This window comes from Meyerozyma guilliermondii, genomic scaffold, assembly GCF_000149425.1.
Source record: "Meyerozyma guilliermondii ATCC 6260 scaffold_2 genomic scaffold, whole genome shotgun sequence".
NCBI lineage: Eukaryota > Fungi > Ascomycota > Pichiomycetes > Serinales > Debaryomycetaceae > Meyerozyma > Meyerozyma guilliermondii.
This window is the reverse complement of record NW_001809799.1, coordinates 608,270-631,781: the sequence shown is the minus strand read 5'-3', so window position 1 is coordinate 631,781 and position 23,512 is coordinate 608,270. Positions and strand designations below refer to the sequence as shown.

At 44.8% G+C, this 23,512-nt stretch overlaps 10 protein-coding genes across 10 annotated transcripts; 2 read left to right on the top strand and 8 right to left on the bottom strand. All coding sequences in view use genetic code 12, as the record gives it.

Moving 5' to 3' along the window:
- Positions 1-34: 34 nt before the first annotated feature.
- On the bottom strand, positions 35-4,228 carry PGUG_01539 (DNA-binding E3 ubiquitin-protein ligase; the record flags this gene model as incomplete). The annotated part of the gene is made up of 1 exon (XM_001485818.1): positions 35-4,228. The coding sequence occupies one exon, from the start codon at positions 4,226-4,228 to the stop codon at positions 35-37; it is 4,194 nt and encodes a 1,397-aa protein (XP_001485868.2).
- Positions 4,229-4,485: 257 nt separating this feature from the next.
- Positions 4,486-5,181, bottom strand: LEA1 (U2 snRNP complex subunit; the record flags this gene model as incomplete). Its single annotated transcript, XM_001485817.1, has 1 exon — positions 4,486-5,181. One exon carries the CDS (start codon positions 5,179-5,181, stop codon positions 4,486-4,488), a length of 696 nt encoding a protein of 231 aa, XP_001485867.2.
- A 65-nt stretch (positions 5,182-5,246) lies between these two features.
- Positions 5,247-6,578, bottom strand: PGUG_01537 (uncharacterized protein; the record flags this gene model as incomplete). The annotated part of the gene is made up of 1 exon (XM_001485816.1): positions 5,247-6,578. One exon carries the CDS (start codon positions 6,576-6,578, stop codon positions 5,247-5,249), a length of 1,332 nt encoding a protein of 443 aa, XP_001485866.2.
- A 1,360-nt stretch (positions 6,579-7,938) lies between these two features.
- Positions 7,939-9,540, bottom strand: MEP2 (ammonium permease; the record flags this gene model as incomplete). Its single annotated transcript, XM_001485815.1, has 1 exon — positions 7,939-9,540. One exon carries the CDS (start codon positions 9,538-9,540, stop codon positions 7,939-7,941), a length of 1,602 nt encoding a protein of 533 aa, XP_001485865.2.
- Positions 9,541-10,063: 523 nt separating this feature from the next.
- PGUG_01535 (uncharacterized protein) lies at positions 10,064-12,847 on the top strand (the record flags this gene model as incomplete). The annotated part of the gene is made up of 1 exon (XM_001485814.1): positions 10,064-12,847. One exon carries the CDS (start codon positions 10,064-10,066, stop codon positions 12,845-12,847), a length of 2,784 nt encoding a protein of 927 aa, XP_001485864.2.
- A 40-nt stretch (positions 12,848-12,887) lies between these two features.
- Positions 12,888-14,501, bottom strand: PGUG_01534 (uncharacterized protein; the record flags this gene model as incomplete). The annotated part of the gene is made up of 1 exon (XM_001485813.1): positions 12,888-14,501. The coding sequence occupies one exon, from the start codon at positions 14,499-14,501 to the stop codon at positions 12,888-12,890; it is 1,614 nt and encodes a 537-aa protein (XP_001485863.2).
- Positions 14,502-14,609: 108 nt separating this feature from the next.
- Positions 14,610-17,027, bottom strand: VAC7 (Vac7p; the record flags this gene model as incomplete). The annotated part of the gene is made up of 1 exon (XM_001485812.1): positions 14,610-17,027. The coding sequence occupies one exon, from the start codon at positions 17,025-17,027 to the stop codon at positions 14,610-14,612; it is 2,418 nt and encodes an 805-aa protein (XP_001485862.2).
- Positions 17,028-17,204: 177 nt separating this feature from the next.
- On the bottom strand, positions 17,205-19,871 carry PFK26 (Pfk26p; the record flags this gene model as incomplete). Its single annotated transcript, XM_001485811.1, has 1 exon — positions 17,205-19,871. One exon carries the CDS (start codon positions 19,869-19,871, stop codon positions 17,205-17,207), a length of 2,667 nt encoding a protein of 888 aa, XP_001485861.2.
- Positions 19,872-19,991: 120 nt separating this feature from the next.
- On the top strand, positions 19,992-20,807 carry PGUG_01531 (uncharacterized protein; the record flags this gene model as incomplete). Its single annotated transcript, XM_001485810.1, has 1 exon — positions 19,992-20,807. The coding sequence occupies one exon, from the start codon at positions 19,992-19,994 to the stop codon at positions 20,805-20,807; it is 816 nt and encodes a 271-aa protein (XP_001485860.2).
- Positions 20,808-20,827: 20 nt separating this feature from the next.
- On the bottom strand, positions 20,828-23,092 carry PGUG_01530 (uncharacterized protein; the record flags this gene model as incomplete). Its single annotated transcript, XM_001485809.1, has 1 exon — positions 20,828-23,092. One exon carries the CDS (start codon positions 23,090-23,092, stop codon positions 20,828-20,830), a length of 2,265 nt encoding a protein of 754 aa, XP_001485859.2.
- Between the last annotated feature and the right edge of the window lie 420 nt (positions 23,093-23,512).

Here is a 23,512-nt window from a genome sequence, read left to right as displayed (position 1 = left end):
GATTGTCGTGCGATTGTCGTATATGCTTTATGTACTACTGAACAGAAAGCTGTTCTGTCGGGTATACGCTGCTCAAAACATCATCCGTAGATATCAATCCGTACTGGCTGGGATCCAATGGTGAATTAATCATGTCTTCGAGAAGTACATCTTCATCCAGATGGTACCCATTTTCTTCAAGCTGATGATGTTTATGGTAGCAGACATTGCAGCACACACCATCAGGCTTGTTTAGCTCTGAACCTTCCCACCAAATAGGGCTAAGTATGGAGGAACATTCAGTACATTTCTTTTCATCGAGTTTAATCTCTTTTGCAGCTTCCTGCTCATTTTGACTTCTCATCAAAGCAAGCTGATTGGAAAGTGCAAGTGGACCAAAGTGTGAGCTTGCTTGTTGTCCTTTGGTTATGTTTTCAATGTGCATTTGAAGAAGTGGTTTTAATGTATTGGTACCATTCATCTTTTTGCCCAACTGTTTCAATGGATACTTTTTGCTACCAATTTCCAGCACCACATTATGGAACATAATGATGGGAACAATGCGACCAGAATCCAGCTCAACGCAAGCCGTATGCTTGTTATCAGCTGTTTCTTGCAAAGTGAACCCAAGACTATACCCGTCAGTAATCTGAGCACAAGAAATATGTACTTTGGTCTTTTCATGTGGAAGCTCACAACTCAACATGGCTCCACCATATCGCTGACATATATGGCACTTGATGTTGTGGTTCTCATACAAAAGTTTGGAGACACTTTTCACCGTTATCAACTGCAAAACTGTATTCTGGTCCAACGGATTCTTGTTTTTCTTTTTTGCAGCCGTCACTCCCAAACTCACAGAGTCCCCAGCGAGCACAGCGCACAAGTAATGACACCACATTCGGGTGTCTTGGACACATCTCAAGTACTCGGTGTTTTCTGGAAAAGTAGTAAAGCACAAGCAGCAGCTGTATTCAGTGGATGAAGTCGGTATACTTTTATGCACACAAGGCTCGCATAACCAGTCCACCGGTTGCGGAGTGGAGCTTGGAATAGATATACTGGCACACGTAAGGTGCACGTCAACTCCACAGGCTCGACATTTCAAAAATTCCAGATCTGTGCTGGATGCTTTCTTCTTGGTGATGGTATCCAGAGAGCACAAACAACACTTGTGGCTCTCTTCAGCTTGTTGTTTTTCTGGAAAATGTGCAAAAGGGTATTGTTCCCAATACTTTTCCAAGTCAAGTAGTCTTCTTATTCCTAAGGAATTGATGAACGAGTCGGTAATTACTGGCGTGAGACTCTGAGTAGCAATTTGAGGCACCATATAGTCAGAGTTGAAGACAGGATAACGGACCATTTCGGACGTTTCATCTTTGACGTTCTTTCCCGATTTTGGACCCTCTGCTTTCGATTCTTTCTTCTTTGGTATTCGTGCAACTTTTGTGGTTCCATTTTCTGTGGACTCTGTCTTTGGTTTCGTTGGTTTTGGCTTTGATTTTTCTGGTTTTGGTCTTGGTTCTGATTTCGCTTTTGGCTCTGATTTCGATTTTGGTTCTGATTTCGATTTTGGTTCTGACTTTGGTTTGGCTTTGGGTTTTGGTACAGATTCGGATCTCTTTTCGATCTTGATTGCCTTGCGTGGACTGCTAGCTTTTGTGGGAGCCTTTCGTTTAGCTGGGGATGTCAGCTTTACAGATTCAATACTGGTGAAAGACAGCGTATTGCTTGGTGGTGGAGTCATAGTCTGGCGTTTGATAGACGTTTCCTTGGGGCTATTCTTAGCACTTGAAGTTGCGGCCCCTAGAATGGCTTGACTATCGTGTAAAAGCTCACTTTCAATCTTTCTTTTCCATCCAAAAAGTTTACTTTTCCGTTCCACTTCGTGAGGATCTTCCCATACAACCGCGTATCTTCGCCATAAACGAGCACAGCGAAAACAAAGAGCTGTGTTTTTATCGGCCGTGGTATTATGACCAGTGACTTTGAACCATTGTAACGAACAATCCGTGGAACAATGCTTGCAAACAAATGAACGTTTTTCTGCTTCAATTTTGTTCATATCATAAGAAGAATCGTCGTCCTGATTTGCTAAAGAGTCAATGGCATGTCCATTTATTCCAGTGCTTGGTTCTTCCTCCTTGATGTGGTCCTTTAATTTCTGATCCTTTCGCTTGACTCTGCCTTCGAAATTGCCCCAAATCTGCTTGCCAGCTTCAGTTTTTTTCCACAAGTAATAAAAACGAACCACCATTGAAACAGGTTGACTTTTTACCAATTTTTGTACTGGGAAGAGCTCGCTTCCATAGGTACGTACACCGTTTTCAAATCTTTTCACCTCTTCCTTATTGAATGTAGGCTCCTTCAACTTTGCCCTTGTAAGCTTTGAAACCACAGAAAATGCAGCTTCTGTATCTCCTTTGTGTTCCATATACTGGTACAATATTGCGTCCATGAAGTTTGGAGATGTAGGTAGAATCTTTAAACTTTCAGCCACTGGAACACATGAAGCAATGTAAGAATCAAGCTTCTCAAAATTGTTAGCGATATCATCGTCTGAAGCCTTCCAGAGAAGTTTGCACGTTACACCATCACCGTCGTCTTCACCTCGTTCAATGTACCCCTTTGGCCGTGGCTGAAGCCATTGAGGATAGTCTTTTGGAGAAACGTCTTTGTATTCTTCCGGGACATTGAGAGGAATGATAGTAGCCTCGTCCTTCTTTTTGGACTTTACTGGAGTTTTCTTGGACTTCTTTTTGCTTGAACTTGATCCATTATTCTCAACATCGTAGTAGACTATTGGATGGTCATAAAACTCAGGTATATGTGTAGCCTGGTGCTTGGCACCTAGCCGAGTTGAAGCTCTTGGATAAGGCGAACGGTCTTCGACGTCAACGCCATCTTCGAGTTTGGAATTTATACCCAAGTATCTCATACACCATTCTTCTTTCAATCTTCGTTCTTCAAGACTTGTATCTGCGTCATCATTGAGAAAGTCAATGGCCATTTTTTCATAGCGTGGAAGTTCAGAAGGTGTATTTGCTTTGGAATCGGTATCTGTTTCTTCCTCAGAAACGTCAGTTGAGTCAAGACCATCTAGCTCTTCCGAAAGCTGTTGAGCATTGGACAGTTTATTATCGTGAGAAAGCATCAATATACGCTTCTTTTGATGGGCAATATCGTACTTCTTTGTACACGGAGCACAAGACCATGAAAACCCTCGACTGGGTTTCTTCATAAGAGGTGGATCAAGGCAGTACATGTGAAAGTGTTTTCCACAACTGGCACAACTCACAGATTCTTGATTGGAGCACCATTGACCACATTTATCACAGGACGCAATATCCTTCATGAAACCTTCAACAAATGTCTTCGAGCGCAAGGTTTCAACGAACACATACTCAAACCGCTTGTGTAATGCAATCAAATAATTGTGGCATTGCTCGCTCTTCGATCCGTCCAAAAGTAGCTTGGTGGGTATAATATCGTAGAACTTGACCATATATCGATCAAAAAGCTTATCAAAGTAGAAACAGTTGGGCTCGTTGGCATAGGTTTCTAATGCAGATGCTGGTGTGGGAGACCTTCTTCCAGGCTCGTATTGTGGGTCTTTTTCAATTTCGTATTGGTGCTTGACGGTAACCAAGCCACGGAAACTGGCTAGCGGGCAAGTGTCGGTATGCATAGAGGCGTAAAGAAGCCTTGAGTCGTTGGAAAATTTGGAAATATCTCGAGGTCGATAAAACCATTGCACTTGAAACTGGTATGCTGAAGCATCCTCATGGGTGCTTTTCGTGCTTTTTGAATGGGTTTCTTCAGCGTTGTTGGCTCGTCCCCCCTTGATTTTGAATCCCATAACTCTGGCAACATAGTATGGCTCTCCAGGCGGTTCGCTGATCATGTAGATGTAATCGCCTTTTTGAATGTGGAAAACTTCGGTTTGTTTTCTTGCTCGTTTGGCATTTGCCATTGCTGGACAGTACAACGTTTGCGTAGTAAGGTCAACATAGGCATCTTTCAAGTCCAATTTGTTGGAAAAATAGTCTGCTGGTGTGGGTAAGGGCTGCCAATTGAAGTGAAAAGATGTCAGTTCTGGGATCAAACTAGAAGAAGTTGGTGAAGGACTCGATGGTTTCAGCTTCTTGCGGGCCACCGGAGGGTCGGGGCGATGTTCCTCGAATATAGACTCGTCTATAAAATCATTATAAGACTTATTTGTGGCAGCTTTTCTTTTTGGCCGTGACATTGGAAATATGCTGAAGGTATGTCAAAGGTGGTTTTTATGAAATGTGGAGTGCTATAGACCACAGTATGCCACTCGGGCGGTGTATAACCGTTGGTTTGCAAAAAATTGGTTTTTGCGCCAAATAAAAATGTGAAATACCAACCGTATTCTGCCTCACAACCGCACAGACCAATTATGTAATTTTTCACAGCGATGAATTAAGTGCTGAAACTGGGTCGTCGATGCATTTGTATGTATGTCTATGTAGCGTGTGAGGTCTATATTCGTTTTTCCAAGTATCCGGTCGCCAACGCCATTTCTATTCGTTCTATCTCTTCAATGTCTTGGGCAGTTTCGAGTTGCTTGATCAATTCTTGTTTCTGTTGTTCCGTGAGCTTGCTGGAAGCGCCACTAGCAACCCCCACCGGCTCGTGCGCAGCGTTGTTGTTGGTAAGAAGTTCTTCAACGAGCGGTTTTGGTTCGGAGGCTGTGCCAAAAAGCGTCTCTGCCGCTTCTCTTTCTCTATTTTTCACTTTTTCAAAATCAAGACTTTGAAGCGAAGGAATCGTCCAAATGGCAAATAGTCGGTAGTACGGTATTCTAGTGACCGGATTATCAATTAGTATGAGATTGTGGAGATTTTTCAATTTTGCGAGCGAAACGATCGACTTGAGAGATGCAATTTCGTTAGCCATAAACAGTATAGATTGCACCTGGGGCAAGTTATCGCCCAAATCCTCAACCCTCACAATCTTGTTGTTGCCAAATAAGAGGGTTTTGGCATTGGCAAGCCGCGGAATATTTCCTACTGTTACCAAGTCATTTCCCGTAAAGTCCAAAACCTCAAACTTGTCGTTTGTGATGCCCAAGTTCTCGAGATATTGTATGTGTAGCCCACGCAACTGGATTGTGTATAGCTTTTCTGGGTTCAATACTTTTGGCGCATCATTTATCACCTGGGCAGTGAGTCTCATACAATCTCATGAAAACATTTCACCTAGCTAAAAACTGTATGTAGCACCCAGTGCACCCACACTAGCTAGAACACTGTCAAGCAAGATATGCACCCGTTGCTGTCCACCACCTCCCAGATACACCGCTCGCATCCATAGAGCTTGGAGTGGCCCCATGTCTTTGCCTTGGAGCTTATGGCCGAGTCGGAGTCGTCTCCCAAGTCGTTAGCCTTGATTATATCGATATCGTTGTCGATGAACTCCGATTCATTTCGATTGAGAATTACAGGTCGAACGCTATCGTTGGCGTTTATGGTTGCCAAGAAATCCTCCGGTATGTCTCTGAAATACATGTCGGATGTAGCTCGTGGTTCTTCTTTGAAGTTTTCAAACATTTCCCAGTTGCACTTGTTCCACCTCATAAAATCCAAACTTTCAGGAATCTGGCCATTGTGGATCACAATTTTCCTCAAGACCCCAGTTCCGATTCCTCTGGGTGTTAAATCGTATAGAAAATCGAGTCCCAACGAAAAGTAGTTGTGAAATTTGTAGAGCGAGTTGTCGTGGATGTCGATTCCAAGAGACTTGGATAGGTGATTGTGGATGAGAAACCTCGAGTCGAATTTATTGAAATAGTCGTCAGGGGGGCCAAACAAGTTTAGTATTTCCTGCTGGGTCGTGCGGCCGATGTTTATGATGTGGTCTCGATCGTCAAACAACACCTTCACTACTCCCTCTTTAACATCAATTTGCAACTTGCGGATCGATGTTACTGCAACTACCGGATCTGCCACAAGTGCTGGTGCCACTTCAGACCACGAGTCACCACTGTGAACAGAAATAGCCGTACAGGTGACGTCGGGATAACTAGAGTTGAGAAGGGTGGACAATATCTTGTCTTCATCGCCAGCGAATCGACTCACTTTTGTCACCAAAACCTTCAGATTAATGTGGAACTTGAAAGATATCCCATTGTAGCTGAGAATGTAGTCTTCTCCTTGTAAAGTTCCGGGATAAGTGGGCCCAAATATTTTGTTGTAAACTGTCTTGAGTGTGAGAAGTTCATTGTTATTTTCGTCATGAACCAAAGGATTCAAGACCTTGTTATTGTATGAAAGCTTGAGTTTTTGCAAATCCAAGATCTCAATGAGCACCAATTTCAAACTGGAAAACACCAAACGAACTCCAATTTCTGGTAACAGGATCATTACCGGGGTATTTAAGTAATCCTTGCCGGAATAGATAATCTTCATTTTGTACCCAAACTTGTCCAAAGCCTTGATAGTTGTGTACAATGACTTTCCCAACCTTATGGTGTTTCCGATTCCCTTTCCTGGGAACAAAATGGTGTTGTCTAGCATGGCAATAAGTGAGAGTGATAAGAGTGACTGATTGCGATTGAAACACTGATAGACCATGTGCAGGAAACGCGAAACAGAGGAAGCTAAAGAAAGAGTAGTCGCGTTCAGTAGGCATTTATTCACGTTAGCTTCTTTATAAACCGAGAAAAGCCCTTGGGTTGTGGCTCCGCTACATTAGATATTATCTCCACTGGAGTTTTCTTGGGTTTGGATTTGGGCTTCTTGTCGGATGTAGGGTTCTTTACCTTATCGAGGCGCCGGCGCTCTTAAATCGGGCAAAAATGATATCATCGAACAATAGAAGATGAAACGATAATGAGGTTCAGCGAACAACCACGTAATTTAGCCGATTGTGTTTGTTATTGTGGTTGAGTAGTCAACACATCGCCTTGAACTCCGGTCTTATCTTTTGCTGTTTCTCGGCATTTTCAATGAGTACAGCGGCTGCACTTGCTACCGGGGATAAACTCTTTTTCCCAAAACGAACGTACATATGCACGTCCCAGATCCATATCCAGTACACCTATACACAAGGTGCATAAGCCGCCATAAGCCGCCATTGTGACACCTGCAGGAAAAACCTTCTGCAGCATATGGCGGCTATTGTGTCCAATGCTTAGGGATTTGGCCCTTTAAAGGCGGTATCGCCCCTGTTGTTCGCGCTTTCATCAAATTCTTCAAGTGTTGGGCTGATTTTCCATGAACTTTTATCTTGTTCCGCTGGTGTCGTATCAGACCCAGCAGAAAATGAAGTCGCAAGTAAACCACCATCGGTCCAAGAGCCGTCGGACTTCTACCCGGTCCTCGGTGTCCACCGTGGCTGGCTCCCGCGTGTCTATTGATAGTGGAAACAGTGGAACCACTGCGTGTACTACTGCTGCCAGTATTACTGGTGAATCGACCCGAGACAAATCCATATCCAATGCCAGTTTAATCGACTACTACGGACGCTCACTGGTGGCTCTGGAAGCACCCAAGCAAGCGCCATCGATGAACTACGACTCGGTGGCCGATATAAACGAGTTTCTCGAGGTGAAAAAGGAACAAACGAGACGGAGCTCTAATCGTAAGAGCCGAAGCAGTGGATCGGGTTCCAACTCGATTGCATCTTCTCGTGATCCCATACAATACCAACTGGTTCTGGAGGAGCCAGAGACCCCTACACAACCTTCAGCGAAAACAATTGACGAAATTCCGGCTCCTGTGCTCATGACATTCAAAAATATCGATTTCGATGGCCGGAACTCTCCAAGTCAAAACACGTCCCAATCACCACCAGAAGAAGACTCCACAGCCAGAAACTCCGCCAGTGAACCCGAACTCACCCGATGCTACTCTGACGAAAGTTCAATCTTTAGTATTCGAGAATCAGACAAATTTATTAATTTATACATTATCTCCTTTCACATGGTGTCACTCAACCACTCTTGGAGTTTTCGCTTGTAGTTGCATCGTCAGGACTGTGGATTTCTCCATGGGCGGTGGTTCCATCAATGGCACCTTCAGGGTTGGACAGGGCAGCCTTCAACTTGGCGACCCGAGCATCTGTAGATCTGATTGGATCAATTACATAGGGCAGTTTGTCGCTGTCGTTGGACTCGATGTCCTCTTCATGGTAAGCAAACTCACCAATTTCAGTAAGATCTGTTCCCATCAATTCTTCATCTTCATGTAACCGAAGTCTCAATTGAGGTACCTTGTCCAAGACGAACAAAATAATGAAGGTTACAACAAAACTCCACAAACCCACCGAGCATGTACCAGCCAATTGGTAGCCCAATTGTTTGTAATGGTGATTGAACCAACCTTGGTAGAGAGATGCACCCAGAGGATCATTTGCAACCGAACCGTCAGAAGCACCAACATAATCGGCTGCGAAAAGACCGGTCAAAATCGAACCACAAATTCCACCAACTCCATGTAACGCAAACACATCCAAACCGTCATCAATTTGCAAGAGCGACTTCAAGTCCACAGCAAAGTTACATACTATGGCAGGAATAACTCCGAAAACCGGGGCGGTATAGACAGGAACAAATCCAGCAGCAGGAGTAATACCCACCAACCCGGCAATGGCCCCGGTACATAAACCAACTGTAGACCACTTTCCACCGGTTCTGAACCAGTCAACAAACATCCATGTCAATCCTCCACAAGCAGCAGCAAGATTGGTGTTCACACAGGCATACCATGAACGAATGGTAGCATTACCGGTGGAACCACCGTTGAAACCAAACCACCCAAACCACAAGAAAATCGTTCCCAACACAATAGAAGACACAGAGTGTGGTTTGTACTTGGGTACTTTACCTGTAGTGAGAGGATCGTGTCTTTTACCCAACAACAACGAGTAAGCCAAAGCTGCGAAACCGGAATTTTCATGCACTGGACCTCCGCCAGCAAAATCAAGAGCGCCGAGGTTGAAGAGCCATCCGTTAGCACCCCAAGTCCAGTAAGCAATGGGACAGTATACCACCGTCAACCAAATAAATAAAAACACCATCATTGGACCCAACCTTGCTCTTTCGCAGCCAGCACCTACCATCAAAATGGCAGTGACAGCAGCGAACATTCCCTGGTAGAAACAAAAGAGAATTGCAGGGACGGAGGTGACCACAGCAGGAGCACCAAATACATCCATAAGTGCAAAATTTTTCATGGTACCCAAAAATACCGAACCACCTTCAGAGAACACCAACGAGTAACCCCAGAAAAACCATTGAAAAGTGGTTACACAACACGCCATAATAGACGCCCACATAAGCGATAACGCGTGTTTTTTCCTGGACATTCCTGAGTATAAAAGACCAACACCAGGAATCATGATCCAAACAAGAACGGCGGCGGTTCCAATCCATGCCATATCAGCCTTATCGAATTGTTCATTAAGATCAACCTTCATAATATCGCCACCGGTCCCGGTGCCGGTGAATTTAGACGAGTCGGAAGACATGAAGAAAGTTGTGGAAACTGGCAATTTGCGGCCATTTAAATATTGCAGCCTAGCCAATGCTATCATGTAGCCGGTAATCTTGCATATATCGGCCAATCACAATGCGCGATGCGATAAGCGTCTCGTAATTGCGTGCAGGCTAAAACGATAAAAAAAGAAAATGTACAAACCAAAAATTACGGCAAATAGCCACGTAATTTGTCGTAACATTTTACTAGGCAACTTTCAATTCTGTAGAGCTACAACTCGTCTCTGTCCATTAATATTCTCATCGTCGACCCCACAACAATTACGAAAGGGTTCATGGGGCTGATCACCGGTACCGGCGACTTCTTGGCATTTGAGATAAGATGCGGCGCACCACCGCACGTGAACTAAACGAAAGTTATCGGCTGCGGCCAATGGCATCGCGCCTGTGATTGCGACGGTGTCCGGGTGAAGTCTGCGGTCTAAATTGCGACTGAACCAGGTGTCGTCCGGTGTCCGGGTGTACTCCACATGGTCTTTTCCTGCCTGTAAATTGCGACGGTCCTGCAGAAACTCCCCAGTCTCTTCCGTCATCGCCGACTCACCCCGCGCCATCATCTTCATGTCTGACTCGCAATACGGGTATGCCACGTCTGTGCTCACGTCCAAGTCCCCACAAAGTGCCGCGGCTCTTGTAGAGGTGGCTTTGGGTGACACTAAAGGACCGGTTCTGGCAGGAATGTTGGAGTTTTTTTCGAGTTATTCTCAAATAATTCAGCGTCATAATCAATCACTTACGAATATTTTGCAACAGGCCACCGGAGTTTTTCCACAAGGACCCAATTCCGAGTATGGCAACTTGCCCAAGGCATGGAATTCGCTTATTTCGGCTTTGCAACAGGATATTCATGCCAATGATGTGTATTTCAAGAACCTCAAGTTAGACTGTATTGGACCACTTCGCCAATTGAACGACAATGAAATGGGATACTCGGAGCTTCTTGTCAATTCGCGCGAATTGAACCTGGTGGCTGCGAAATTAGCTTCGAATTCAAGTGCAGATGCCGAATACCAATGGAATATCAAGGCTCCTCAAACGTTTGATAATCTTGAAAATTATAAGCGTCACGAAAAACAACTTTTGTTTGATACCGTGCTCAATTTCTTCAACTCGACTAATTCGCGCTACTCCAAGTCGGTGACCGCTAACGAAAAGGCAGTCAACCACTTGCTTGGTGAGTTTCGCATCGACCGCGAGATGGAAGACTACTTGCAATTTTTGCTCAAAAGAAACGTAGATGCCAAGATTGTTGGTGGCCCTGGAGCAGCAACCACGTCTCCTCATAAGAAACGGCTTTCTAGCTTTCCTCGGCATCCAGACCAAACTTCTCTCTACTCTGCTGGCACATCTTCTTCCACACCCACTGCTGCTTCTTCCAAGAAGAAACCATCCAAATTGAAGTCCAAAGTAGGATCGATCTTTGGACGTAAAAACAAACGAAATTCCAAGGCCAATGCGTTCAGCGACGAGGCAATTGCCGAGTCAGAGTCTGCGTCGTCCACTCCTCGTCTCACGAGCAAATCAACCGAATCTTTCAACAGGTTGAATAGTGTCTCGGGCCACCAGTCTCAGCCCCCACAGTCCCAATTGCAGTCTCAACCACAGCCTCAATTACAGCCTCAATTACAGCCTCAAGTTAAATCGGCTCAACCACAGCCTCATAATTCGGCTCAACCATCCTCTCAGCCATTGCAGCCCACCTCTCAATCTGGTCCTGGGAGTTACTATGCTACATCGCTTGCGGGAGAGTCTCTGAATGCCACCCCACCAGCATTCCAGTCCAACACCCAGTCTAGTCTTGGTCCTTCAGCTCCACGCTCTGGGTTTGAAGACGACAGTCTGTCGCCCAACATAGTCAAGTACAACGATGACACAAGCTCCTCTTCGTCGTCGGTGGACCACGGTCATGAACTCTCGATGCTCAAGAAGCACGATTTGAACTCTCCTGTCAATCCTATGGCTCCTTCTGACAATATCGATCCAGCACCATCGCTGTCTAATTTACAAGAACTGAACACTGCAAGCACCGGATTATCTTTGCAGCCTCCTACCCAATCGCTGGAATTGTTGGATGTTGCTAGATCTCGCCAAAGTAGCGGCGGTAAGTACAGCTTTGAGGAAGGTGACGACAAAAACCCGGTGGCTACCTCTCCTCGGTTTAACAGAAATGAGGAAACGATTCCCGGAACTTTTGACCAAAGTCCAGAATATAACAAGGCCCAAACTCGTCTTCCTGAACCTGATTTGGAATCTCCAAAGAAAAATAGCTCCGCTTTTCCAAGCGCCATTACCGGTGCTGCTGCTGCTTTGGGTGCTGGTGTCGCCGCAACTGCTTCTACTGCAGCTGCCTACGGTGCTATCGATAAAAAGACGTCTTATGAAGATAAACAGGTGCCTCCACCTCCTCCTCCACCTTCGAGAAAAGTACTTCATCATCCTAGCACCGACTCTCCTCCAGTGCCTTCATCTTTAGATAAACCTAAAGCAAGAAGAGACGTGAACTCGCAAATGTTTCATAATCTCCCTGGAGCCCGTGAGTCGTTTGCTCCACCTTCGACTTTAATCAGCCAAGATACAGGCAATTCCATGCTCAGAAAGAATGATTACTTCAAACATTTTGAATCCGGTAGCTTTGTGGAGTCGTCAGGTTTGAACGCATCTATTGCAGAAGTTATTAATGTATCGTTCAAAGACGAAACGATCTCTACTTCACAGGTTGTTGGCGAGATTGCATTTGTCTACAACGGACATGAAGGAGCCAATTCTCCTATCAATGTTCAAATACCTGCTGCTTTCAATAAAGTATTGGAAAATAATACTTTTGTCAAAAAAATCGAAGGTGATGCATTTCAAATAGACCCTTCAAAGATTCTCTCTCGCACATTGGGAGGCTTGAAGTATATGATTCAATTGAATGAGTCTCAAGTGCCAATTATCATGCAACAAGTGTGGAAATTTGAAGACCACCAGGCAAGTCTTATGATCAACTTGAAACTCAACCCTGCTTACTCCGACTCTTTGAGACTCGACAATTTCGTTGTTTCTGTGGCTTTAGATCCTTCGGTGCAATCGACTTCTGCATCTTCAAGACCTCAAGGCTCATTCAGCAAAGAAAAGAATAGAATAACATGGAGATATCCATCGCCTTTTGTGTTATATTCTGAAGAGAAATTGATTGCTAGATTTCTCACAAATGGTAAGGGTAGTGAACATGAGTCTGGGGTTCAGCTAAAATTCTCGATAATAGATCCACCAGTTGCCTTGGCTACTATTTACACTTCTGAGGGCCATGTGTTACCTTCGGCTCGTCACTTGGTTTCGGGAGCTTATAGTAGCCACAGCTAGACTATAAAATTATGTAAATTATTGATGTTTGACGTTTCAATTACTGTAACAGCCTATACAATACCTCGCTTCCTTCATGGCATCGAGGTTCCAAATGAACTTTGAACCGTTTAGGTTCGAAAGATGTAGCTGATGGGCATGCATTGCTTTCAAACGGATCCAATTCCATGGCTTCTTCTATAGGTCGGCGGATTCTGAAGATCAAGATTAAGCGACAGATCATTGAATACATTTCTTGTGTGGCTAAAATGTTTCCAGAACACTTTCGTGAGCCAGCACCGAAAGCAAAATGATCCATCTCTCTTCGATCTTTCAATTTCATAGTTCTAGGAACGAGCCATCTAAATGGGTCAAACTTCATGGGGTTCAGGAACTTCTCTGAATCGTGGTTGGCAGCGTAAGCATTCATGTATAGCACCGCGCCTTCTGGAATAACTACTCCGTTGAACTTGATCACTTTAGTCGTTTTTCTAGGGAGACTTAGTGGAAGAACCGTAAAGAAACGAAGAGCTTCTTGGACTAATGCAACGACAAAATTGCATTCCATGTTTGTTCCACAATTATTCCAAGCATCATTTATATCACCATAACAATTCAAAAGCTGCGAAAACGCAACTTGTTGTAATGCATAGCCATAGTCTGGTCGTGATAAGTGGCCCATCAAATGATTGATAGTTAAGGGGGTGTTATCAAGACCAGCGCTCACCATAGTTAAGCAAATTGAGTTGAGTTCGTGGTGCGCTAAATGTGAGCTGTTCTTATAAAGCCTTCCAAGTAAGCTAGTTCTCGCAGCAGCGTCATTGTTAGAATACCGCTTCTTGAAATCCCTTGACAATTCATTCATATAATTGTCTCGACGAAGCCGATACTTTGATGCCAGTAATTCCCAGTTGCCGAAATATTTCAAAAAGGGTAGAAAATCGGGCAACCAGGATCCCTGGCCTCGTAATTTAATAATCTGATTTTCCACCTCAATAATCTCCTGAGATATCCTGCCATGTTTGCCATAACAATCAAGGGTTATCCCATATGTAAGCTGGATTGCAGACCTCAAAGCAAAAAGTTGGAAATAGGGTAATAAATCAATATCAGACAATCGGCTTCTAACATGAGACAAAAACGTCGAAGGAGAGCCTTTTAGTTCAACATTGTTTCTGATTATCATACGCAAGGTATACTTTACCTGTTGGTCAAGTTGTTCTGCTATCATATTCACAGATTTCCGATTCAATTCCAGAGATAGTGCTTGCTTTGTCTTGAAGAGAGACGAGCTAGCTGGTGTAGAGCCAATAGTGAAACCTTGAGATTGTGAAACAATATTATGAAAAATGTGCAGAGTCGGCCGTGAATTGTTCGCACTGGCACTTTTACCCCACAAAAATTCCACGCTTTGGTATGAATTCGCAACCACAATGTTTCGGAACCCCAAACGTACTTGAAAAACAGGAACTTTGTAGAACTTTGACCACTTGAGGTACACTTTGGCTGGGTTATTTTTCACTTGCAACAAGTTACCAACAATAGGATAGCTTGGAATTTGCTTAATGCCTGGAATAGGAGGCTCAACACCCAATGCCAAAATGCAATCTTCAATAATCCAGGCAAATATGAAAAGCAAAATACAATCTGTCACGAGATACCATAGCGACGACATCTAGAGCAATCTGTTTTGACTTATTGGTGTAGCAAAATCAATCTTGAACACAAACGAAAACTGCTGTCGCAATTGAATGCACAAATAGAAGAATTGCAGTTTCCAGCTTTACTTGTCAACTGAGTTCTGGGTAGGATCCACATAACCAACCTTGTTCACAACTACCGATCTAGTGTCTGAGCTGAATGGTAGATTGTATTTGAGGGTACCACGAACAATTAGGTCAAATGGATTCTTAGAAATTACCTCCCATTTTTTCAGATTATCGGGTTCTGTGGAGTTGTCGGTGCTCATAGAGCCAGTTATGTTCTTCCCGGGTGTCAATAATCGGATCTCGCCGGACTGTTCAATAGGATCGCGGCTGAATATTCCACCAGAAAACGTCATTGGAGGATCCAACTTGTAAACTGTACCCAACAAAACCGTTTCCACTGCACTGGATTCAAGCAATTGTGGGAAGTAGTCAGGTTGTAGGTAGCCGCTTTTGGCAAAAACATCGAGCTCCACCTCATTTATTTCCACGGTAAACCAGCCAGGGTTGAATGCAGACACTTCGATGTTAAAAACGAGTTCATCCTTTGAAACTAATGTATCCGAGATATGACTCAATTGGACGTTGGTCAAATCTTTTGTTGACGCGAGGACAAATCCCATGATGAAACCAATACCCAATATTCCAATAATGCTCAATAGTGTATAGAATAAACTTCGCCAAAAATACACTCGATTTGCACGTAATGAATCCATACTCATACGATGTGAAACACGTCGATTGTTCTTTTGCAGCAAAAGCGGTGATGATACGTTGTGGGACCCTATTGCTCGCTCAGGATCGCTTCCACCATCTTCCAAATCATCATATTCGTAATAGTAGTTTTGGTGGTCGGGATAGGCGAATGGAAACATATCGCGGTTTTTTTCGTTTGCCGGAGGAGCCAAGGGTTGGCCGGTGGATAGATAGCGCTTGTTGGAAGCTCGTTTCTGAGCACTGGGATACAAGTTAAGCGACCTGTAATGTGGGATTTTTCCTCGAGGTGCATTGAGAAGTGACGACGATTCGTTCATGCCGTAGCTGTTGGTTTGGGTATTCGCATAGGGAAAACGAATACTTCCGTCGTAATAGATGAGATCATCGTCAAAATCTTCAATGTCGACATCGTCGGGAATGATGCTATATCTTCGAGGCTGAGACCCTTTCTTATTGAAAAGCTTGGAGGTTGTAGAACGAAGTTTGGATGACGAGACCGATGACTTGCAGTTTTTCTTCGAGGTGTTCTTGCTCGTAAGTGAAGTATTGGTTGCATTATTTTGCTGGAGAACACGCTGAGCTTCATTCTTCGCACCAGCATTGGGTGCTGGCACAGTAGTGTGAGAAGAGTCCAAGTTGGGGTTTGAGAAAAACTCTCCTTCGGTGGAATCGTCATCGTCTATAAGATCAGCGTCGACGTCGACTGCATCGAACGAATACAGCGATGCCTGGTCTATACTGTTAGTCGAGGTGTATTGGCCCGGATTTTGTGCTCTATCATCTATGGTTGATGTTGGGTTTGCGGAACCTACTTGGTTGTAGTTTGAGTATCCAGACACTGTGCGTTGGTGTGAAGGTCGTTTTGACTGCTCAAAGTAGTTGATGCTGCTCACAGAAGCGGCTCCAGGAGTTGGTTGCGAAGTCTGAGCTTTTGGCTGTTTTGGGACCCGAGACAGAATAGAGTGGATAGACTGTGCTCGTGAGCTTGTGCCTTGGGGTAGTGGAGGAATGGAGGCAGGAAGATGAGCGGCTACCACAGACGGTGATGCTGTAGGATCGTGCGCAGTCGGTGAAGATTGTACGGAATTGATGTGTGTTGCCGTAGGAGCGTGATTAGATGGTTCTTGAGCGGGCTCGACTTCATTAGGGTTATTTTCGTAAACGAAAGTTTCGTCGCTGTCGCTGGAGTCCACATCGTCCACCGCACTGGCCAATTTTGCAGCGAAAAAGTCGGTTTTTGTCGAGCTTTTCTTTGGTTTGCGCTTGGAATTTTTGGGCTGCTCCATCGGCGTACCTGGAGCTGTGGGCGGCCCGCTTCCTATGGGTCTTTCTCCGGCGGGTTCTGCCTCTTTGGGAGGTGGAAAATTAGGATTCACCGGAGATTTGTTGATGAACTCGGATATTTTGCTCGCGTTCTTTGGGAGCGGTTCCTTCGAGTTGATGACCCTTTGCTTGGCTTTGAGCGACTTGTTGATATTGGACATGGCATATTTGACGCTATCGGCTGATGGATCTACAGGTATGCGGAGAGCCGTAGGAGCCGGGTCTGTGGTTGATTTTGGTTTTGCAGCCGCGTTGATGCCCTGGGTTCCTCCTACGTTGGTAGTGGGACCACTGGACAGCGCTGGAGTCGCTAAAATTGGACCTGATGATGGTTGTGAATTAGTGGCCAGAGTTGGAGGAGGAGGTAGCAGCACCGTGGGGATCTCAGATCCATTCTTAAGGGTACTTTCGGAGCTCAGTACCCCGTTTCTGGCTTCTGGATCTCGTTTCAGCATATTTTAGTGACCGGGGACCGCGAGGATAACAGTGGTAAGTGCAAGTTGTGATACATAGACGGCGGTAGTAGTGGGTGTGGTGGGTGTGTCGCGCGGCTTCATGCGATGGGGCTTTTTGCATTGCTGTGGAGAAGAATAGCAATTACGGTACTTGTAGTAATATGTTATGCATTATGACTATGGATTTGGCTTTCTCATTCGATTTAGATCGGCTAGTTTTTTGAAACTCATGTTGTATTTGGGTGTTTCTTTCTCACTGTGACTGACACTGCGACGAAGCTGGGTTCCTTGTCCCAGTTGCAAAATACTTGGCGCTCGGTCTCGAGACTTGGAGCTTGGCGGAGCCGTGGGCACAACCGAGTATTTGCGTTCTTTAAATTGAACGCCAACTTCTTTCAAGTTTTTCTGGTGTTCTGGTTCAACCTTTACAAACCAATCGAGACCTTCGTCGTACTCGTACATGCGATAATCGGTGCCGTAAGGTTTCAGTTCAAGACAGTAAAGTGTGTGCAAGGGCACGTCGAGCTCGCCAATGGAGCTTCTGTCCAAATTGAGGAAGTAGGCTAGCAAAATCCGGAGAACTACTCGGTGTGAAATGAGTAGAAGATGATCGGTAGTACGCTCAATTTCCGTTATCAACGGTCTTAATCTCGTCAAAACGTCAAGATACAGCTCTCCTCCAACCCCAGGGTATCTGTACGTGAGCTTGTTGCGTAACCGTGCCTGGAACTCTTTTGGATACTTTTTTTGAATTTCATCATAAGTGAGTCCTTCAAATTTTCCTCCTCCCAATTCGTTCAACATTCTCATTTCCTTGATGGAAAAGAGATTCTCGTTGAAATATTCACCGCTCTCAACTGCTCGGTGGAGCATTGACGTCCACACACAGAAGTTGGGTTCGGTGGGTATATTATCAAGACTGGCGGGTCTATCTTTGTTGTAGGTCAGACTGTAGCGTAAATGCAATCTTGACGAAAACCGCTCCAATTGCTGTTTGCGAAACTCATGGCGTTGGAACTCCAAGAACCGGGCCAATGCTCGAGAAAATTGACGACCACGTTTTGTCAAATGTGAGTCTCCACCAATACGTCCGCTGAGATTATCAACGCTTTCTCCATGTCTTGTGATCCAGATTTGGCGCTCAGCAAGATTGAAGTTCAATAAAAAGTAAACTGTTTGAGATGCCAAGAATCCCTGAATGTTGTAACTTACTACCTTCTTGCCAACATCGATCATCTTGACATACTGAAATCCTGGAAGTGCTTCTTCCTCCTCGTCTATAGTTTCGTAAGCTTTCTCGTAGTTGTGTAAGCGTCCCACGAAATCTTCAAGCGCAAGCTCAGGGTCCATATCGCGATAGTCAGGACCAGAAAGTTTGAGTCGAATATTGGATTCGATGATGGCAGGATCAGAACAAACACTTTCAAGAAACAAAACTTTAAGCTCACCGTTGGACCGTTGGTTGATTTTGCGAAGTACCTTGCTTCTTCTCAGCTTTGTCGAGTTTGTAGCATCGAATATACCCACCGATCCAGACCCATTGATAACGTAGTCGAGGAGCTGATCCAACGTATCCATGGCCCATTTTTCTCGAATTGCGTTGGAGTTTTTGTTCTCTGGATTGAAGAAATCGGCACCGTGCTGAGGAGATTTGGGATGAGTTTCGGGCGAAGGGGTCAGTTTTTCGTTATTGGGGGTGTTCAGGTCCGGCAACGGTTGGTTCTCTGGACCCACATTATTGACCTTGTCGTTGCGTCGAGTGTTGCCTACGTTGAATACTCGACAATCATGCTGGAGCCAATTGAGATATCTCGTCAACTTGTTGGTGATATACGACTTTCCGCGAGCAGGAAGTCCCACCATGACAATCACGAGTTTGCTTCCCACATCCACGGAAGCAATGCGGCCGTCTGGCGAGGTTTTAGACGACGTTTGGCCCGGAATGTTGAGGGTATATGTCTTCCGAGCCGGTGGAGGAGGTTTCTTGAGGAGAAGCGATTTGAGTTTTTCTATGCTTGGGGAATCATCCAACTCGGAATGGAGTTCTGGTGGAGCATCTTGGAGTAATTCTGCTCTGGTTTGGTCGGTGATTTTGATGGAGGGACTTGTAGTTCGCTCATTTGGGTGTTCGTCGTTATGATTTTCCGGCGTGGGTTCTTCCAAATCGTCCTCTGCTGACTGTATGGTTTTGTCTGGGTCGAATTCCTCGGCCGGTTTGGCGTTACTGTCGGGAAGTACTGTGTGGGGAGATATGCTTCCAGAGCTGTTCCTCTCATGCAAGTCCGATAGGTTCAAGTGGGATATATTCTTCATGGATTTCTTCAATGGTTCGGTGTCGTTCTTTTTTGGTGGTTCTTCTTCCTTATCGTCGTCGCTGCTGTGGTCTTGGGTTATCGGCGAGGTGGTGCCCGAGACTATGGGTGTGTCTGTCAACGGACGCTTGTTAAATTCCGGAAGTGATGAATTGGACAAGTTGCTGGCATCGAGTTGAGTATCTATCGAGCGACCAATTTGCATAGCTTCGCCAGTATATGGATATGTTTGGAGCTTGGTGAGGCTGTCGGGAACCTGGCTACTGCCACTACTAGATAGCGTGCGGAGATGCGAGTGCTTGTTTTGGCTACCAAACTCCTTAACATGGTCTAGGGGCCCCGACTCGGGCGTAGCAGTGCCACTATCGCTGCTAAAATTGTCGCTGGAGTTGTCGTTGGAATTGTCATGGGAACTTTCTGGAGTGAAGGAAACACTTTTCGTTCCTATAACACTTCTCGACACTCCATTGTGGTCCAGGCGTGATTTCCTGGAGTCACCAGACCCCAGGACGACGTTTGCGGATTCGGACATGGAGGCGTTCGGACTTGGTGCTGGCAACTAAAAGGAGCGGAGATGAGCGGTGTCCTGCAGCCCCCAGGTTAAGCACCCAGTGCACCACATTTTTATCTGGTGGTTTTGTACCTTTGCTGGATGATGATCCGACGGTTAGGCGCAGCGAGTAGCATCAGGTTTACATCCAATTGGCGACTGGATGTGCTGAGGGTGCCGAGAATGGTGTTATCTGGCCGGGAAAAAATTCCTATTTTACGAATTTCCAATGAAAAAAACCACTCTTGTGGTGATGGTTCTGATCCTGAAAACCAGCAAAAAAAGGCCAATTTGGGGTCTATGGTAGAACAACTTCAGGAGCTTGTTCCAGGAATGCTCACAACTTCGCTTCCAAGAACTTTATTGGCACCGGATATTATTCTTCGAATATGCCCTACTCATCTAGGTGATGTCCATCCTGTATTCCTCAATATAAAGGGCCATGTATCATACTATACCGTGTGTAAGGCACTCCAGTTTGCCTTGACTTCTCTTGTGCTCCATCCAAAAGTCGAATTGCACATAGAATCCATAAAGGTTAACCCAGAGGAACAGGTCCAAGGACTCTACCCAAATACCACCAAGATATATATCCGGTTCTCTACGTGCTCGGAAGGGTGTCACCATTTGGACCAGGGCAAGAAAAACCGGTTCCATTCTACTTCTGATGCTAAACTTGGGTCGCATAGCTGGTCTATGGAATCCAGCAAACTACCAAAAATTGGCCAGTCGGCATCTATAACTTCGATTATCTCGCAATTGGCTACGGCGTTCACCAAGGATGAAAAAGACTTGGAACGAGTGATCTCAGGAATCTTTATTTTTGAGCTAAACGACAAAAATGACCAGATTATAGTTCACACCATCGAAGACGTCAATATAGTGGAGAAAACCGATCCGCAAATGCAAGTGGCTTGAATTGTAAATAGCTGTATATATCAAGTTTCATGTCCGTCTGCGAGGTGGCCGATCTCGCTCAACAAGTATTGTAACTTTTGTTCTTGGCTCAATTGCTTACCTTGTTGCTTCTCGAGCCATTTCCACATTCCCGAAGAAGACGTCTTCCAGTTGCTGGTACGTGAATTGGCTACTACCTGGGCGTAGGCTAGCTTGCGGGTTTCGCTCACTTTGAAAAGTAGCAAGATTTGAATAACCAATATGAGAACCAAGAATATACCCAACCCTGACACAACCAAGACAATATTCTCGAGAATGAATTGATTTGCTGAAGTGATGCTGGTTGGTGTTTCTGACGTTGTGACTTGTAGTTTCTGTTCTGGTATTTTGGGAGCACTTATAGTATCAACTATAGTTTCAGGTACTGGAGCAGTTTGCTCGCTTTCAACGGTTTGCTCTTCAACCTCGGCTTTCAATGCAGCAATATAGTCAACGGTGGTGGTGATTTGAGTTGCCATACTCTGCTTTTCAATAACACTTTTTATCCACGATCTTCCCGACCACTGAATGAAGAACGATATGTAGACTTTTGTGGTGTTGTTTTCTCCCCAGCAGAAAATGTACCTCGTCATCACCGAAAAAGAGTTTCCCAGTGGAACATCTGGGGTAACAGTTCTACTGACCACAGAAACATAGTCGCCCAAATTCATGTGTTCAATGGTCTCGCTCACCTCACACATGGTTGATTTGGGTCCTATGGAGAAGCCTAATGCTTTTCGATAAGTATATTGACGTTGGAGTTTTTTCGGTTCTTCTTTCATGGGATGGAAATCGCCATATTTCGAGATCTCGCTGGCATCGTGAGATCGAAGAAACTTGGTATGGAAGTCGGTATTGTTGCTTCCAAATGCTAAGTCATACACCACTCCAAGTGGAGCATTGATGGTTTCGTCACATAATTCTGTTTCGTTTGGCTCTCTTATTTGGTCCAAATCCGGGGTGGTAGGAGGATGCACTTCCGGTCCCATATTGGTGTACTTGGAGTCCGGTTTAAACCTACGAACAGTGACATTTTCAATTGCTGGCTCTTTTTTTTCGTCGGTTTCCACAACTTCAGCTTCGAGTTCGTCACCTTCGTCGATCTTTTCATCATCTCCATCGATAGACAAAATATAGGATTGAAACTTGGATGGAGAATCTGGGTGATCTTCAACGTCAGAAAGCTCAATTAGTGAAGGTATATGTTCTGAATCTTCGTTTGGCTCTGGTTCGCTTGTTATATCTTTTCCTGTTGCTTTCAGCCACACCGTACGCATAAACTCGAACGTGGAATCTCGAGAACTAAAACTAGCAAAATAGTGTTTGGCATCTTTGGTTTCGATTGCTATCCCATTAGGGAAAAGACCTGCAGTTGACTTCTTTTCAAAAGAAACTATATCTTCTTGTGGGATCACTAGATTGGTTACCCAGCCTAGGAGATTCGAATTGAAGCAGATGTAGTGTTCGCTGATATAGATACGACCCTGAAGTAGAATTTCTCGGCTGAGTGCACACGCATAATCGTCCAAAAGTCGATCTGTGAGGTCCAACGATGGGAAAAGCTGGTGGAAATCGGTATTTCGCTTGATGGTGGTGTACCTGTAGTTTGTATCTGGTAAAAATTCGTCGACGTAGAGTTTTGGGTTGAAAGTTGCTTTTGGTGCTGCGGCATCAAGAATACTTTGAAAGTTGCCCTCGGAAGTTGTACGTTTAGACTTGCGATAGGTGATGATTTTGGGAGACGTAGTGCTCATTGGAGGTGATGTGGTGACGGAAGAAGATGCAATTGACGAATTATCATCAAGAGAGCTTCTCGTTTTAGTCACTGGATTCCCCATTGATTTCTCGAGTACTTCTCGCTTGAGCGTATCTACTCCTTTCGCCCCATCTTTTCGTTCAAACAAACCATTGGCACTTTCGTTGGAGATCACCGAATTTGCATCTTGTCGAGTAGTGAACGGATCTGCCGGCGACGATTTCACCATGAAAGGTGATTGCAAAGCCAAGGACGAAAGTGACGATGTTTGTGAGCCGGTGAAGATGGGCGCTAGCTTTTTCTTTTCGTCCAAAGACGAACCTGAGTCGGAATCGGTGTTCATTTTGGAATCGTGGTCGGCATCGGCATGATCAATTTCGTTTTTTTTTTTGGATTTTTTCTCTAATTTTTCTTCAGATTCGTGTTCAGGCTTGCTGCTGTTCTCTGGGAGTGGTAGGGTTTCCGTAGAGGGTGGGAACGAGTACGACCATGCATCGTCATCGTCATTCATATTGCGATAACACACGCAATGAGAATCTGGGGAAATGCAGGTCGCTGTAAAAACGAGAGGGAACGAAAAGTGAGAAAAGAAGAGAGAGAATACGAAAAGAAGAAAGGGAACAGAAGGAGAAAAAGAAATAAAAAGAAGGGAAAAAGAAAGGGGATACGAAGCGATAGAAAGGAATACGAAGGAGAGAAAATCAAAGAGACTCCCAAACGGAACTGTCTATTCCACAAACATGCTCCTATGCTAAATACGCTGATGCGACGAATTGAACCTCATTGAGTCATTCATGACCATATGAGTCTTTTACATAATAAACTTACTGGTTCTCGGGACGCAACTTTCTCACCTCCTTTCCAACCTTCCAGATCTCCATGTTTCTGATGGTCTCCAACTCCTCTTCCAATCTAGCTCTGTAATCTGGAG